We start from the raw sequence: 16,683 nt of genomic DNA on the forward strand, positions 1-16,683 counted from the left end.
CCAGAATATTTTAGTATCTTTTCTGATCCTGTAAAGTTATATTCTTTATTGTTATTTGAAACTTTATGTAAACACATTTTATAATAGAATAAAAATAAAGTATTAAACCATTGAAACACGGACTTTTTATTAGAGAAGGGACCTCATGTGGACACTTTCATTACCAGCGCACGATCCCAACCTTGCTCTTTGCGATGCAAAAATCACTGCCTTGCAGAAGAAAAAACCACTTTTGCGTACTTGGATCATAATAGCTGATTTTTTGTACTAGGATCATAATATGTAGCTACTTACCGTCCTAGTGTTATAATAGCCACTTTCATATACTGAGATCGTAATAGCTTACTTTATCGTACTTGGATCATAATGCTACCTTGGCGTGCTTGGATCAAAATAGCTACTTTGGCATACTAGCCAAGATCATATTAGTTACTTTGGCTTTCTAGGACCATAATAGCCACTTTGGCGTACTAACTAGTATCATAATGACCATTTTGTCGTACTAACTAGTATCATAATGGCCATTTTGGCGTACTAACTAGTATCATAATAGCTATTTTGGCGTACTAGCTAAGATCATAATGGCTAGTTTAACGTACTCTAGGATCATATTGGCTACTTTATCGTACTAAGATTATAATAGCTACTTTAGCGGCCTTGTATCATAACAGCAATTTTGTCGTACTAGGATCAAAATGCTAACTTGGGCGTACTTGGATCATAATACAGTCGCGGCCAAATTATTTTAGACCTCTGTCATAAGTGTAAAGTACCCTTTATGTATTTCATTATTACTGTCACTTTCACAAGATTCATTGAAATCTGCACGTCAAATCGACAGTTAAGCATAGACTACAGTCAAATTTTCAAAATAATAGCTACTTTTGCATGCTAGGATCATAATAACTACTTTGTCGTACTAGGATCAAAATAGCAACTTCGGCGAACTTGGACCATAAATAATAGTTAAGGTAATTTGACGTACTAGGATTACAATAGAAACTTTGTCGTGCTAGAATCATAACTATTCTATCGTACTAGGATCATAATAGCTAGATTGGCGTACTCACTTAAATCATAATGGCTACTTTAACGTACTAGAATCATAATATGTAGCTACTTTGCAGTCCTAGTATTGTAATAGCTACTTTCGTATGCTGGAATCATATTAGCTACTTTATTGTACTGGGATCATAATGGCTATCTGGGCGTGCTTGGATTAAAATAGCACTTTTGGCATACTAACCAAGATCATAATGGCTACTTTAATTTACTCTCTAAGATCATATTGGCTACATTACCGTACTAATAAAAGCTACTTTAGTGTACTAGGATTATATTAACTACTTTGTTCATACTAGCCACTTTGGCATACTAGTTAAGATTGTAATATCTATTTTGGCGTGCTAACTAAGCTACTTTATCGTACGAGTATTAGGATTATCACAGCTACTTTAGCGGACTTGGACCATAATAGGTGTGTTAGCGTACTTGTATTATAATAGTTTTGCTACTTTAGGGCACTAAGATAATAATAGCTAATTTAGCGCGTTAAAGTACTGCTTATCGTACTAGGATCATAATATGTATCCGTCCTGCTTGGTAGCAGAGCAAGAACTGCGGCGCCTGTTTTTCTATAAGATGACCAAGTCATGTGGGCACTTTCATTACCAGCGCACGATCGCAGCCTTGCTCTTTGCGCCGCAAAAATGCCCACCTTGTTGAAGAAAGATTCACGCCTGAGGTCGTGACCTTGACTTGAATCAGGCAATCGCTGGTCAAATTGTCACTGTCAGGATGACGAAAATCGGGATAAACGGCTTCGGGCGTATTGGCCGGATGGTGATGCGCCGGGTCTTCCAGAAACGAAATGAGGTGAGTCTCCTGTCGTATCCCCAAAATCTTCCTTACTTCCCTAGGATAAATGCACCCCTACTGGAGGGTGGCCGCAAGTGGTGGCCATCAACGATCCGTACCTCACGGCGGACCACATGGCGCATCTCTTCAGGTACGACTCGACCCACGGAATCTTCCATGGCGAGATACTGGTCCTGGGCACGTCTCTTAAAGTCGATGGTGAGTACCTGAAGACCTCCACGAGACCACATGGTGAGTTTCAGGACAAGTTATCGACGTTTCTAACGAGAAGAAGCCCGATAACATCCCGTGGGGGAAAAACTGCGTGAATTACGTGATCGACGCCACTGGGTTGTACAAAAGTCACGAGAAAGCGATGGCGCATATACAGGGAGGCGCTGAAAAAGTCATTTTGACGTACCCGTCGAAGAGCGACGTCCCCATGATTGTCATGGGGGTGAACCAAGACACGTATTGCCCCGAAATGAAGATCGTATCGAACGCGTCTTGCACCACCAACTGCCTTGCGCCAATGTGTAAAGTCCTCAACGACCAATTCAAAATCGCCTGTGGTCTCATGACGACAATCCACGCGGTGACTCCTTCACAGAACACCCTCGACGGCCCCGCTAAGAAAAACTACAGAATCGGTCGAGGGGCCCTTCAGAACATCATCCCTACAAGCACCGGCGCCGCTGAAGCTCTCTCGAAAATCATCCCCGAACTCGAAGGGAAGATGACAGGGATAGCCGCACGAGTCCCCGTTCCGAATGGGTCAATGGTTGATCTAACAGTAATGTGAGTTTGATCTAACAGTAATGAGACTTTAAAAGTTGACTAGTCTTGAGACCGCCGTCGAGTATGGAGCCATCACGTCGAAGATGAAGGAGGCGGCGAATGGCTGCATGAACGGGATTTTAGCCTACACGGAAGAGCCCATCGTGTCTTCGGATGTGATTGGAGACTCGCGGTCCTGCATCTTCGACGCGAGCGCCGGTGTGGCGATGACGAAGAACTTTGTTAAATTGATCGCGTGGTATGATAACGAGTGGGGCTACTCCTGTCGGGTGGTGGATTTGGTCAAGTACATGGCGTCCAGGGAGTGCAAAGATTAGCGGTGGATAAACAAAGCACTTCAAACTTCTTTGTACTCCTCTCATTCATTATAAATGGGTCATAAATCAACGCTTATACTACTTCGTGTTGGGTTTTTAAACATGTGGTCGCGACCTTGGCGACGTCGTGGGTTTGGTACTTATTTTTATTAAGAACACAGTGCAAAATACATAAAATAATACAAAAACATAGGTAACAATTAATCGTCGAATTGATAAGCTCTCGTCTAGTGCAAACTCTTACGAATCCCCTTATCAGCAGATTTTCTACGTCTTAACAATAACACGACTTTACGCGCGAATCAAACTCAAAAAAGTCCAACTAAACTAAATGCAGTCTTCTAAATATCCAAGTGGAACTGCTCCTCGTGTCCATCCTCAATCCTGTTCCTCTTGGGGATGTAACTCCGCTTATTGGCCCCATTGCAAACGTTGCTCTTCACCGGACTTTTCCCCTTCATCAGCGAATCCGGGATTCCGTAACTCGGAGGAGTTTTCGAAATGGGCGAGTTTCTCAAATTGAGCAAGAATGCCTTCTCGTAGACTATTTTCGTACCTGAAATCACGCGTAAAAATAAAATCTCAGCGGCGGGATGTCCCATAAACCCCTTATTCGCTTCCCTGGAGTTTCAAGGATGGAAAATTGTACGAAAAAACTCAAAAACTCGAGGAGCCTTGACCCAAATTAAAAGGTCTTCGCGACACCAAAAACAAAACCCGCGGCCACGTGTGTTCGCACCTTTTCCGAAACTGCGTATTTATAAAAAGCTAGAATTAACTCATTGTTTACTATTATCACCGCTTACTCAAGGCCGTATTATAAATTCGCCACGTGCAGTCGCGACTTGTTTTTACATTACATAAGTCTGATGAACTTGTGAACTAATTGAACTTCTTACAACGTAAATATTGTCAAACGAACCTCCGGGGGTTGTGGAGTAGAGCGTCCCTCCGGGGGTGGAGGAGTAGTGCGACGGCAGCTCAGAAGGATCGTTGATGAAGACTTTTTTGGTCGGAATGGCCTGACTCTCGGTCGCTTGTCTTGCCATGGGTGATGCTGACATGTTCACTTTGTTGGAAAAATAAACTACGATAAGGAGCGTCGAGTTGTCGGTGAGTCTAGTTATATAAGCAGATTACCCCCTCTTAAGTCTCCCACTTTCCTGCTGAGATGTAAACAATCTTTGAGTTTGAGAGGGAGCTGAAGGAGCTTTTCCTGGCTTGTTCACTGCGGAGGTGCTTTTCCTGGATTTCCGAGGCAATTTGCATTTTCTGCGTTGTGAGGGAAAGGCGCAGTTTTGTTTTATGCGATTGCAGGTATGATTTATGGGGGCTATATGAGTAATCAATTCGGTATTTGTATCGAGAGCGAGGAAACTCATAATAAACTTGCAAAATGAGCGAAAATTGGAATTCGCGGAGGAATTTTTACGATGGAAAACGTCGTTAAAAAGCCTGGAAATATTTATGAACTTTGAAATTGGGAGAGATTATAAAAATAAACACCAAACAATTTATCAACAAATTCTGAAGACGAATTGGAACCCGAAAACATTATTAAAATGTAATTTATGCGTGCTATTGTGACGTCAAACCGTAACTGGCATACCGTCATAAAAAAAATTAAAAATTATGGTAGTCATCAATATTTACAAACAAGGTGTTTGTCTGGTCCGCGCGGGCTGGAGCCAGTCCTGTCGCGACGCCGCCGCATTTTTCGCGTTTTTTCAAAATTCGTTGCAAGAAAAATTCCGAAGCAATGACTGTAAATAACGGGTTTTATTGATTTTCTTAAATGTCCCGGAGCTAACTACTATTGACTATGTTTTTCTAAGAACTTGTGTGATTTTTATCGCAGAAACTAATAAATATAAATAAAAGTTTAATGCCACCCATTTCATTAGCTGTTTGCATAAATTTGCATCGTTGAAGAGGAATCGTTGCAATTTTTAATGCGCCGCCGATTTTTCCGTTTGATCGCGCGTGTCTTATCGCATTTTTTTTTTTTGAAAAAGAACGCTTATCTGTGCACGCATCCGTTTACGTTCGTTTTAATTATTCTCAAACGGTTTATTACCTTATCTATGCATATTTCTATTTCTGTTATTCTAGACTTTCATTCTGACTAATCGATTCTGAATAATTCACACGGTGTTTGTTTACATTTGAGTGTGGGACTGATCACTTCCTGGAATTTGAATTCCGCGCCCCTTTCTTGACATTCCTCAACGTCAAACTTGCTGTCAAATGTCAAAAACCGTCAACATTTTCGTAGTAATTTTCCACAACTTCGCAGCAAGCTAGCCCCTATTCTCACGCAATTTCCGAATTTTGGATTTCGAGCGCTTCGCATTGTGACCACAGTACACGTTGACACCCTGTCCTTTATGACTAGCACTTAACCTACAAATTTGTCGTAACTGCGGAAACTTCACCGAAATGTGGCGCAACGCTCTTCGTTTAGTCTCCCAGTGGCCCCACCAACCCCCCAACTACACCTTGGCCCGTAAAAAGTGAGTATTTCCATACTTAAACTTTGAGGTTATGTTTATTTTTAGTGGTCCCCACTGGATTCGTGGTATTGCCACTACTTCGAGACTTTCGATGTTCATTCAAACGCAAGACACCCCAAATCCGAACAGTTTGAAGTTTTTGCCTGGAGTCAAAGTCTTGGAAAGTGGTCAAACCATTGATTTTCCTACTGGACAAGCTGCTTATTGCTCCCCTTTGGGAAAACTGCTTTTCCGGGTTGAGGGCGTGAAGAGTGTCTTTTTGGGGCCTGATTTTATCACCATTACTAAGATCGACGACGAGGTGGAATGGAGGATAATAAAACCTGAGATTTTTGCGACAATCATGGACTTCTTCGCCAGCGGTCTACCGGTGTTGTCCGAGGCTACACCAAACGCAGATACACGTAAGGGGGCAAAGTCGTGATTTTAAGATGTTCAGTCTATAAACAGATACTTTGACGGACTCGTTTGAGACCGGAAAATGCGGCTTTTGCAGACGAGTATCTTAATATGAAGCGTCATACTTATTTTGTGCGTGCTAGGATCCTAATAGGTAGTTTGGCGTACCATTATAATAGCTACTTTATCGTACTAGTAACATAACAACCATGTAGTGTACTAGCATCATAATTAGCCGACTCGTTTGAATCCGGAGAATGCGGATTTTGCGGACTAGTATCTTACTAGGATTGTAATAGCTACTTTGACGTATTAACTGAGATTAAAATAGCTACTTAATTGTATCTACTAGGATCATAATAGCTACTTTGTCGTACTAGGGCCATAAAAGCTACTTAAAGGACCATAAAAACCGCACTTCGTATACTTAATACAGAAACGTGTGATTTTCAGAGATAAATGAGGACGACAGTGAGATCGTCCAAATGATCAAAGAACTGCTGGACACCAGAATTAGGCCAACAGTGCAAGAAGACGGTGGCGACATCATCTTCATTGGATACGACGACGGCATCGTCAAATTGAAGTTGCAAGGGGCCTGCACAAGCTGCCCTAGTTCAATAGTCACCCTGAAGAATGGGGTACAGAATATGCTCCAGTTTTACATCCCTGAAGTTTTAGGGGTGGAGCAGGTCCAGGACGAGGTTGATCTAGTAGCGGAGCAAGAACTGAGGAAATTTGAGGCTAAATTAAAGAGTCAAGATAAATAGTTATAAGTATGAAATGTAAATAAAGTGTAAGTAGGCGCCTGTCTTTCTTTAAGATGACAAAGTTTTCAATTTCTCAAGATTACAACTCCAATTTACAAAAGTACAAGTTGGTCTTTTTAGGTGAGCAAAGTGTGGGGAAAACTTCGATTATTACCAAGTTTATGTATGATAGTTTTGACACGTCCTACCAAGCCACTGTTGGCATAGATTTCTTGTCGAAGACTTCGTATTGGGCGGATAAAACCGTCCGTTTGCAATTATGGGACACGGCGGGACAAGAACGTTTCCGGTCGTTAATTCCGGCGTATATTAGAGATTCTTCAGTTGCGGTGGTGGTCTATGATATAACTAATGAAGACTCGTTCCACCAGACCACCAAATGGATAAATGACGTGCGCAGCGAACGTGGAGACGGAGTCATCGTTTTCTTAGTAGGAAATAAAGTTGATTTGGGAAGTTCGAGACAAGTTTCGCGCCAAGAAGGCGAAGAAAAAGCCAAAGAACTTCGGATGAACTTCCTGGAAACGAGCGCGAAAATGGGGACTAATATTAAGGTGTTGTTCAGGAGAATAACGGAGAATTTGGTTGCGGCGGAACCGCAAAGTTCTCCAGAGCTCCAGGAAGTGAATCTTGAGAACAATAATGTGTTTCCTGTCGATACAAACTGTGCGTGTTAAGTAAAACAAGAGTCTTAAGAAAAACCTTGTATTTACAACACAGTTACCTAAATTAAATTACACAAAATCAGATGTAGAAATATGACCTAACTTCACTCCTTAGACACCTTTTCTCCATTTTTCCGCAGTGGTGAACTGAGTCATTGGTTTTCCACTGATGCCGCAGGTGCCGATTCCAACGCGACCATCAACAGAGTCTGGTGACGCGAAAATGCTTTTACTGGTAAGGCCACTTTTCTTGGTTTTCGCGGCCTTGTTCGTAAAAGACAACCACTTGTTCTTCTCAACTTCTCTTTCCTCCTCCAACTCTTTGAATCTCTGTTGCTTCTTTAACTTCTTCTTCTTCAAATACTCGCGATTATTCATCATTTTAAGTCGCTTGACTCTTTCCGCTTCAGTCAACACACGTTTCGCCCCTGTGAATTCTCGAATTTCCGATAAGGTAGAAATACCGCGATTTTTGTAAGCCTCAAAAGTCACATTTACCTTTCCATCGGGATGAATCGCGTCAATTCTCGCCTCGTAATATTGTCCATTATCGTTCCACTTAGCGAGACAAATATCCCCGCATCTCCACATTTTCTTCGACTTGTTTCTCGCGACGAACTGTTCGACTGCAAGGAGCGATTTTGTGATTTCATCTTCTTCAGGGACTCCGACTGGTTCTGTGTATTCTGGTTGATTCGCGGCTTCTTCAGCTTTGTTTTTCAAGTCGAGAGACAAATCTATGACTTCGTCCAAATCGAGTTTTAGCTTCTGCAGCTCTTTGTTGTCGGGGTCACTCAACAGGGCTGCTTCAACTTGCTGGAGTTGGAGGCGGTAGTTTTGCAACTCGTCCATTTTCAGGGTAAACAAACGTACACAATCAACTTATCTCGCTGCTGCTGCAAACTTACCGCAAGGCTCGTCTTTACAAACAAAACTGACTTACAAACGTCAATAACCAGACGTGGCGGCCATTTGCAATCTTTTAGTTGCGCGGTTAGGGACTTTCGCGGTGCCAACCACCCCCAATAATTGAACTTTCTCACTATTTTAAACAACGATATTTTAAGATAACGTTTGTTTTACCCCACTTCTACCCCTTTACTGTTTTTTTCTTAGTTAACACAAGTTTCGATGTCGTTTTTAATTAAAATTGGGGACTTTTTCCGGGGTTGGTACAACCAAATCCACCATAGTTGGTTACCAAAAAGTCACATAGCGTCAACAAGCTCCCTTCAAAGTTTTTTTCTTATTTTTAACCAATTTGGGGGGTTGTTCTTGGCGTCCCCCCAAAACTGTGCCCTTTAAAAATGTTAAAATATTTAAAGAACAACGTTTAACTGTTTAAGCGTAGCGTTGGAATTAATTCAAAGTGCAATGGATATTTCAAGTGTAATTTCACTCCCCAGTAAGCCCCCAGTAAAAGACAGCGCTGTGAGGTACATCACCATCGTGAAAGTCCCCGTGGCTAATAATGACGAAAACGTGAATATTTTACGAGGAATTTTGAGCAACGATAAAACCCCTAATTGTGCAGACAAAGTTGAAAATTGGATGAAAGTTTGTGACTACACGGAGCCCCCTGATGTGGTGGATAATGAAAGTCAAACACACACTTGCATTAGATATGACTTTGATAAAACTCCGAAGATTCGCCGTCCAATCGTACCCAATCATTTTACCATGAAGACTCCGCTTCTTTACTACATGGAAGAGGCGAAGAAGAAGAGAGCACAGCTTAACAACTGTCACGTTACGAACAACTTCACTCCCTTAAGTCCGGAAAGTCAGAAGAAAGAACTCTGTAATTATCTTCAGCTCATGAAGCCTGAAGATAAGCTCAAACAGGTTCTTGCAAAATATCGACGCTCTAGAAGGTCCAAAACGCAGCAGAGGGAGTTGAAAGGTGGGGAGAAACATGCAACTTTAAAGTCTGATATGAAACAGAAAATGAAGAAACTCTTCAGTTTGGAACAGAACAAGGAAGAGAAAATAGTGCTGCCGCTGCCTCCCAAAAGGATCTATGCGGAAGTCACTGATTTTGAAGACTCCGTGAAGAGTTTGGTTCAAGACCACGTCCAAACTGTGGTCAATGGAAGTCTGAATAAGGTTGAGAAGCGCCAGCGATTCAACTTTGGCTTGAAATTCCACCAGAAGCTAAAAAGGAGCTATTTTATCCCCAAACGCATGAATCTGAGGAGTAAGAGGCGCCTCAGAAACCTCTCCTTAGATCGACTGTTGATGAGGAAGTCAAAGTTGAAGAAGAAGCGGCGGAAATCATTTCAGAAACTCAAAGAAGAGAAAGAGGAGAAAATAGAGTCTCCACCTCCAAAGGCAGAGAAATTACCGAAAGTAGAAAACTCTCCTCGTGTTGAAATCGTCTCTGTTCACACAAACTCTGATGATGAAAACGTGGATTTGAAGAACTTCGTCGACGATATGCTGGAGTTGGATAAAATGAGCGAAGAACACAGAAAAAGTGTGATCGAGAGTCGAATATTGGCCTCGAGTTCCATCACGAATTTGATTAATAAAAGAACGACGCAAGAGGCGGATGTACAGAAGGCGTACAAAATCTTCTCGGATTTATCGAACGAAAGGAAAACGGAGGAGAAGGAAAACACGGAAGAGGAAGTTGATCAGAACGAAAACAGTATAAAAGAAGGAATGAAACTCGACGAGAATCTAGTCATTCGTTTAATTTGTTCAGAGCATGATTACGCTGCGGTGGAGCCTAACGACAATCCTGAAGAAGTTGATCCTAGCGACAATCCTGAAGAAGTTGACCCCAGCGACAATCCTGAAGAAGTTGACCCCAGCGACAATCCTGAAGAAGTTGAGGACGAGGAACAATCCCACGCTGATAGCTTAAGCCCAGTTCCAATCCCCGATCTTGAAGTTCTTCCAGTTAGTAAAGAAGTCCAAGCAAAGTCGCTCCATAGCAGTTTAACTTTGACCAACAAGCGGCGGTTGTTTTTAAATAATTACGGTCTGCACAACTGGAATTCTTCGAATTCTGGCCAGAAATCTAACCATTCGATCAGTATTTCAAAAAGCAACGGCTCCATCCTCAGCGCCTGTTACCAAGACTACAACCTGGTCATCGTCCAGTCGAGTTTGATCTCTTTCTGGACGCAGAGCGCGCTGGGTAACGTCCTCGGCGCCCAGAACATGTGGATCCCCAAAGGCGAAATCCAGCGCATGTCTCTCAACACCGCTTACACCCAGAAAATCGCCAAGGAGATGGTTATATCCACCGAAACCAGCGTGGCGTTCGTCGAATTGTGGACGAAACAGCACAAGTCGGAGTTGCGCCAAGTTCCTCTAGCCGACGTCTTCGCCATCGTGTACTTCTGGCGGTTACGACAAAACGGGCTCGAGAAGAAAGCTCTCCAACTGGAGAACATCAAAGGGTAAATACCACATCCACACGGAAAAATAACTCTTTTTGAAGATTTGCAGAGGACGTTCAATGCTGCGTGTTGAAATCGTACCCGAGGATCATCGTAAGCTGGCGCGCCGTCCAAGGAACCGATAAAATGACGAAGATTCGCTCGTATCACTTGGCGGCGGACTTCCAGACCGTCGCCAATATCAGCGAAATTCAGGCGGTGCAGCATCACGTCTCTTCTTTGCATAACATCGAAGGTAGTTGGTAAAAGTGTTGAGATTTTTACTAATTTTGGATTTTAGACTGCGATAGTTTGGTGATGGGCTGCGGTGAGAATCGGGTGACGCTGTGGAATGTTGAATACGGATATGTTGTTGCCACCATTGAAATGGCGAATACTCCGGCGCCGGCGGTCACGCTTTGGGTCAAGTGCGATCGGGTAAGAAAGTAGCTACAGTAAATTCTCGATAATTTGAAATTCAAGGGACCTGGCAAAAAATTTAAATTATCGAGAGTCTACTGTATTTGTAAAAGTAGAGGCAGAAGTGGTTCATTTTATCACTAGACGTGCGTTTGCTCACGAGTTGAGACAGAAATGTAACCATGATAACCAACAACGTGACTGAATTTTGATCATTTGATTGGTGCTTAGGGCTTCCTCTTCACAATCCAAGAGTGCGTGGACCAGGAGCTGCGCCTCATCGCCATCAACGGCATGAACCACACGTGGAAGAAACTTCAGACTTATAGCCCCGCATCAAGTTTTGATGGGTTTGTTTTTGGTTATGAATTTGATCAAATTGTAACGAATTTTTTTAGATTAAAAGGAGTGTGTATAGAAAACGGAATTTTGGTTGCGTACTATTCTCAAGGAATTCTTTGTTGGAATGCACAAACCGGCGAATTAATAGTGGAAGAAGTACCGAATGAATGTGAATATATTCCTTCTGGGAAAAATGTGATAATGATCGCTAACGAAGACGTTATCGTTAGCCACTCGTTAAGTCATTTAATTAGTGACTTGTAACTCGTTTTTGTTGACTGATTTTACGTATGTTTTCGAGATCTGTAGTTGCCATTCATTGTACATTTCCCATTGTAACAAATTTGCTATTTTAAGTAACAGATTTGTCTTGCAAATAAAATATTTTCGATAGGAAGTTACTGGTAACCACTTTATTTCTTATCGTAACATTTATTATCCAACTAAATATGCAAAAATATGAAAATGAAATACAATACTTGGTTCTTAATCCTCCAAAGTGACATTCTTAAACAAATACGACATGGATTCCTTGTTATGAATTCTTCTGATTGCTTCTGAGAGCAAAATGGAAATATCCACAGTCTTGATTTTATGACACTGTAGCTTTTGCAACTCGTGTGGAATCGTATTGGTGACTACAACCTGCAATAAACTTAATTAAGCCCCGCCCAACGCACCACCCCCTGGGCGTGCTCACCTCATCAATCGGCGAATCCTCGATAAGCCTCGGAGCGTCCGACGACAACAGTCCGTGTGTCGCTAAGACGTAAATCTTGTAGGCACCGCGTTCCTTTAACACTTCAGACGCAGCCACAAAAGACTGCACATCATCAATTAGATCATCCTAAAAAAAAAAAGACAGTCTGGGCGGCTCGTATTGGTTAACCACGTACCACCATAATGGCGATTCGTCCCCCGACATCTCCCACGACGTTGATTGGTGGTTTTTCTTTGGCGATATGAACGGGAACGCCCACTCCTGCGTCCATTGTGCGTGATCGTGGGAGGGTGGGAGGTGAGTACCGCCCGTCGACTTCATCAGACTCCGCCTCTTTTTGCTCTCCGTGGATCACAGCGATGCCTAGTCGGAGACGTTCGGCGTAGGATGTTGCTTTTTTGGCGGTGCCAGGGTTGCGAGCGACGATTACGGAGTTGCGGTAATCGGGAATACATTCCTGGATGTATTGCAACAGGAAGGGACTCGCTCTGAGGTTGTCGACGGGACAATCAAAGAATCCCTGGATTTCCTTCTGGTGGAGATCCATGGTGATTATGTGAGTGAGGCCAGATTTGCACATCATTTGCGCGAGGAGCTTTGAGACGATGCTGCCACGTTTACGCATTTTGCACTGTTTACTGTAGGGGAGATAAGGGATGACTCCCACTATGGACTTGGCGGAAGACGTCTTGCAAGCGTACGCCATGATGAGGAGCTCCATAATGTTGTTATTTACATCTCTACAAAGAAGAATTAGTGGGAAGTAATGAAAGGAGCCCCACTCACTTGGTTCCTGTCTGTATGATATAGATGTCTTTCCCTCGGACTGAGTCCCCAATTTCCACCATCGTCTCGCGATTAGTTTTATGGTACACAGCACAGCCCCCAACTTTCACCCCCAAACGGTGCGAGATCAAATTCACCAATTCCGGGTGGGAATTGCCACCCACCAAGACCACGTCTGATGTTTTGGGGGCCTCCATTTCCTCCAAAACCTCGTTTTTACCTCCAGGTGAAAAAAAAGTGTTACAAAAACCTCTAAGGGGGCACTGAAACAGGTGAAACTTCGCAAACTGTTGCCTCCTGCGGTAGCTAACTCCACGCCAACACTAAAAATGGGCAGAATACATTACTCCACTTCGCGAAGATTTGGAAATGTTAATCTAATTATAAAGTTACATTGACATTTCTCGATAAACACTGGAAGTGGCTACAGGCACAGCTGTGACAGTGACAAGAGTTTGACACCGAAAAATTTCAAAACTGAGCTAAAACGGTCAATTTTTACAAACACTCACGTCCTGTCCACGTAGGTTTCCTTTCAATGCACTGTCCTTGAATTCGTTAATTTTATTAATTCGATAAATCAACAATGACGTCACGCAAAGTCACTAAATTCTATCGATTTAGGGACTTTGGGCGTCACGTTTTGTCAATCCAGTTTCCGTTGCTAGGCAACCAATTTAGACAGCGCGTAAACAACCTGGTGGTTTTTTTAATCTTCTCTCTTAAATATTTTAAATAATGGAGGGTGATGACGATACGGAACGAACTGGAAGCGAAAACACACCTTCTTCAAGGTAAAAATCGTTTTCTCTTACCTTTCTTCATGAATTTTTCAGGACGGGGGGCGCGGAAGCCTCGGGTATTCTTCACCCCGACAACCCTCTCTTGGTGAAGTTCCAAAAGGCGTTGAAAGAGCACCTCGAACGGCAAATCCACCACCTGAAGGACGAAATCTACGAATATGTGAGTTAATATTCGAGAAAAGTTATGATTCTCCTTTTATTGTAGGAAGGTGGTGCCAAAAAGAACGACGCCAAACGTGAAGAAATCAGTATGGTGGTGTACGAGCAGCAACAGCTCCTTAACAAGCAACAGAAAGGTCTCGATCACTACGTTTCTAAACTGCAGACGATCACAGCAGCGCGCGAAGAAGTAGAAAACGTAGTCGCCGAGAAAAAAAACATTTGTAAGGAAAGACAGGCGGAGCAATACGAGGCCGAGTCGCTGGAAATCCAACTCAGGAATGAAATCGAAGGGACTCATTTCCTCATCCGGCAAATGTCGCAATGGGAAGGGAACCTCGAGTCTGATTTAACAGTGAAGAAGCGCATCTACGAGAAAACCCGAAAGGATAAATTAAAACTATTGGAAGAGAAGCGGTTTCAGGACGCTTTGATCTACAGACTAATGACGAGAATCTGGAATTTGGAGCAGGAAATCAACAGGATGGACGTCCAGATGAAGATCAAAGAGGAAGAACGGGAAGAACTGGCACAGACTGTTGCGTTAGGGAATACAAACATCGACGCGATGGCGGCGGAGTACCGCTGTTTGATGCACTCCTGGAACTCCGTTATTATCGCGATCGGAAACCGAGACAAAGTCCTGGCGTGTCTCAACAAAGAACTCGCGAAAAACTCCGAGAATTTCAAGAGCATCCTCGCGGAGAACGAGCAAGTGAAGAAACTCACTCAGAAGGAAATGCGGCGGAATGAAGACATCACACTATTGCGAGATCGGTTCAGCTCCGATATGCAAAACACGAAGTCGTGCATGGACGCCGAACTAAGAAAAAAGGAAAAAATTGAAAGGAAGATCATGGAAATGGAAGGCATCATCGAGCAGACCGAAGTAGACATCCGGAAGATAAACGAAGAAACGGAAGACTCCAATAACCTCCTGGCGGCTACTCGCAAGGAGCACGAAGCCTTCAATCTAACCCGCGGGGAAATCGAAGAGAAGATAATGAGGACTTTGGAAGAACAAGTCTCGAGCAACAAAAGCGCCATTAATCTACAGAGGATATTGAAACTCCTTCGTGTCAAAAATCGGGAACTGGAGGCGGCGGTCGCAGCCTCGGAAAACAAGAACGCGGGAGTTGCGTGCGATATTGCAATGCAGAAAAACGCGAATTTTGAAGCCCAACAGTACCTAAAAGACTTGGATGAGAAGCATCGCGAGTTATCGAAAGACGCTGATAAGTACCAAGAAGAAATGCGGCATTTGGAGATGAGAATTTCGAAGCGGCAACGGGAAATCGACATGTTGAACGCGAAGCTGCAGAAGGCGATTGATAAAAACGCGATGAGTCACTCGTCGCCACTGGAGGCAAAGATCAGCAATCTTGAAAAGAACATCGAAGAACTACAGGAACAGAACAAGATGTTGCAGCAGTTCTGGTTGCGGGAACAAGGAAATCTTCTGAAGATTTCCGAAGAGCGGCAGGAGCAAATTCAGAAGAATAATCTCATCAGGAAGCGTAAGTCGGGTTCGTGGAAATTCACCCCAAACTAATACTAATTTTGCAGAAATCTTGATTTTGGAGCAGAAGAACTTGAGGGTGTCGGACGACCTCGACGCCCTTAAAAAACAACAAGAGAAAGTCATCCGTGGTATTAATCATCTTCATAGTCAGTTGACCGTCATGGGGGACAACTTGGTCAAAACTCGAGGTCTCAAAATCCACATGGATAAAGACAGCGAAGTCTTGCGCCAGGACTACGTGTACAAGCTTAGAGTAAGCAGCTCTTATATCTTTACCTAAAGTATCTGATTGGTTTTAGGACGCTGAGCTTGAATGCCTTCGTTTAGAGGATGAAATCGAACAACTGGAGGAAGATAAAGTCGTCATGAGCAAAGATCTGATTGATATCAACCGCGTGGCTTTAGAATGGGAGAAAAAGCTTCTAAGCGCGAAAGAGGCGAAAAGCACAGTTACGGAGGAGCGCGGACAAGGCGGCGAAGTTGGTAACATGAGAGCAGAAATCCACAGAATGAATGTACTCTCATTTAAGTCCTAATACTCCCAACTAAACTTAATTTTTAAGGTGCGATACAGCCAACTGAAGAAAGTCCAAGACGTGCTCGTCCAAGACTTGGAGCACTGCGTCTCAAGAAGAGACGCGATAGTAACAGCCGCGGAAGCTCGCGAGAAGAGGTCCAAAGGCGGAATGGAGAAGACACGAATGAATTTCAATAAGAAGTTAGACGACATCCGCAACAAGACCAAGCAGATGCAAAACGTACGTTGACCACCCAAATCTTCGCAAATTTATTGTTTCCGTTGCAGCAAATCGAGGAAATGGTGAAGAAGATGATCATGTACGACTCAAAACAGAAGGAAATTGAAGAAGAAGTGCGACTTGTGGAGGACGAGATTCGCAGAAACGAATCGAATCGCCGGGACGTGGAAGACAGCATTGAAGACGCCATCACGCATCGTCAGATGAACTTCGAGCTGCTTCTTCAAGTCCAGAAGAAACTCAACGTGTTCAATGATATAACGAAGGGTAGAAAACCTCATATCGTGTTTCGCACGGAGGATTCTCTTCTCACTGCTTATAACAGAGAGAAGACAACCAATTCGAAGTTGGTGAAAATCGTGGAGAATCTCCAAGGGGATTTCCCGAATCATCTCCATGAGTTTAATCGTTTATCTAATACCCTGAAACTGTCTATGTTTGTGTACTTCCAATAAATTCCTCAG

At 43.1% G+C, this 16,683-nt stretch overlaps 7 protein-coding genes and 1 pseudogene across 8 annotated transcripts; 5 read left to right on the plus strand and 3 right to left on the minus strand.

Annotated features, from left to right (window-relative positions):
• The first annotated feature begins 1,682 nt into the window (after nucleotides 1-1,682).
• Nucleotides 1,683-3,002, plus strand: LOC148171060 (glyceraldehyde-3-phosphate dehydrogenase-like). Its single transcript, XM_088041813.1, has 4 exons — nucleotides 1,683-1,875; nucleotides 1,920-2,076; nucleotides 2,121-2,655; nucleotides 2,699-3,002. Exons 1-4 carry the CDS (start codon nucleotides 1,798-1,800, stop codon nucleotides 2,970-2,972), a joined length of 1,044 nt encoding a protein of 347 aa, XP_087897939.1. The 5' UTR covers nucleotides 1,683-1,797; the 3' UTR covers nucleotides 2,973-3,002.
• A 98-nt stretch (nucleotides 3,003-3,100) lies between these two features.
• On the minus strand, nucleotides 3,101-4,092 carry Thor (eukaryotic translation initiation factor 4E binding protein thor). The gene is made up of 2 exons (XM_088041817.1): nucleotides 3,895-4,092; nucleotides 3,101-3,528 (listed from the first exon to the last, which is right to left on the minus strand). The coding sequence occupies exons 1-2, from the start codon at nucleotides 4,034-4,036 to the stop codon at nucleotides 3,314-3,316; spliced, it is 357 nt and encodes a 118-aa protein (XP_087897943.1). The 5' UTR covers nucleotides 4,037-4,092; the 3' UTR covers nucleotides 3,101-3,313.
• Nucleotides 4,093-5,196: 1,104 nt separating this feature from the next.
• Nucleotides 5,197-6,854, plus strand: LOC148171062 (NFU1 iron-sulfur cluster scaffold homolog, mitochondrial-like). 2 transcript variants are annotated; one of them, XM_088041815.1, is made up of 4 exons: nucleotides 5,197-5,485; nucleotides 5,531-5,889; nucleotides 6,338-6,680; nucleotides 6,775-6,854. In XM_088041815.1, the coding sequence occupies exons 1-3, from the start codon at nucleotides 5,412-5,414 to the stop codon at nucleotides 6,652-6,654; spliced, it is 750 nt and encodes a 249-aa protein (XP_087897941.1). In that variant the 5' UTR covers nucleotides 5,197-5,411; the 3' UTR covers nucleotides 6,655-6,680; nucleotides 6,775-6,854. The 2 variants fall into 2 exon arrangements, with proteins under 2 accessions (XP_087897941.1, XP_087897940.1); XM_088041814.1 differs by lacking the exon at nucleotides 6,775-6,854 and having other exon boundaries at nucleotides 5,198-5,485; nucleotides 6,338-6,690.
• Nucleotides 6,708-7,401, plus strand: LOC148171063 (ras-related protein Rab6 pseudogene; annotated as a pseudogene).
• On the minus strand, nucleotides 7,346-8,296 carry Spf30 (survival of motor neuron-related-splicing factor 30). The gene has a single exon (XM_088041816.1). It carries the CDS (start codon nucleotides 8,169-8,171, stop codon nucleotides 7,431-7,433), a length of 741 nt encoding a protein of 246 aa, XP_087897942.1. The 5' UTR covers nucleotides 8,172-8,296; the 3' UTR covers nucleotides 7,346-7,430.
• A 206-nt stretch (nucleotides 8,297-8,502) lies between these two features.
• LOC148171065 (uncharacterized) lies at nucleotides 8,503-11,867 on the plus strand. The gene is made up of 5 exons (XM_088041809.1): nucleotides 8,503-10,729; nucleotides 10,771-10,964; nucleotides 11,010-11,146; nucleotides 11,360-11,478; nucleotides 11,527-11,867. Exons 1-5 carry the CDS (start codon nucleotides 8,694-8,696, stop codon nucleotides 11,732-11,734), a joined length of 2,694 nt encoding a protein of 897 aa, XP_087897935.1. The 5' UTR covers nucleotides 8,503-8,693; the 3' UTR covers nucleotides 11,735-11,867.
• Nucleotide 11,868: 1 nt separating this feature from the next.
• On the minus strand, nucleotides 11,869-13,569 carry LOC148171066 (phosphoribosyl pyrophosphate synthase-associated protein 2). Its single transcript, XM_088041812.1, has 5 exons — nucleotides 13,490-13,569; nucleotides 12,978-13,300; nucleotides 12,367-12,931; nucleotides 12,171-12,317; nucleotides 11,869-12,115 (listed from the first exon to the last, which is right to left on the minus strand). Exons 2-5 carry the CDS (start codon nucleotides 13,172-13,174, stop codon nucleotides 11,957-11,959), a joined length of 1,068 nt encoding a protein of 355 aa, XP_087897938.1. The 5' UTR covers nucleotides 13,175-13,300; nucleotides 13,490-13,569; the 3' UTR covers nucleotides 11,869-11,956.
• A 12-nt stretch (nucleotides 13,570-13,581) lies between these two features.
• Nucleotides 13,582-16,674, plus strand: l(2)41Ab (lethal (2) 41Ab). Its single transcript, XM_088041810.1, has 7 exons — nucleotides 13,582-13,771; nucleotides 13,814-13,940; nucleotides 13,986-15,456; nucleotides 15,506-15,714; nucleotides 15,761-15,976; nucleotides 16,025-16,219; nucleotides 16,267-16,674. Exons 1-7 carry the CDS (start codon nucleotides 13,716-13,718, stop codon nucleotides 16,672-16,674), a joined length of 2,682 nt encoding a protein of 893 aa, XP_087897936.1. The 5' UTR covers nucleotides 13,582-13,715.
• Nucleotides 16,675-16,683: the final 9 nt, after the last annotated feature.

The sequence above is a fragment of the Gnatocerus cornutus genome, chromosome 7, assembly GCF_029298725.1.
Source record: "Gnatocerus cornutus isolate USDA-ARS CGAHR chromosome 7, icGnaCorn1.1, whole genome shotgun sequence".
Classification (NCBI taxonomy): Eukaryota; Metazoa; Arthropoda; class Insecta; order Coleoptera; family Tenebrionidae; genus Gnatocerus; species Gnatocerus cornutus.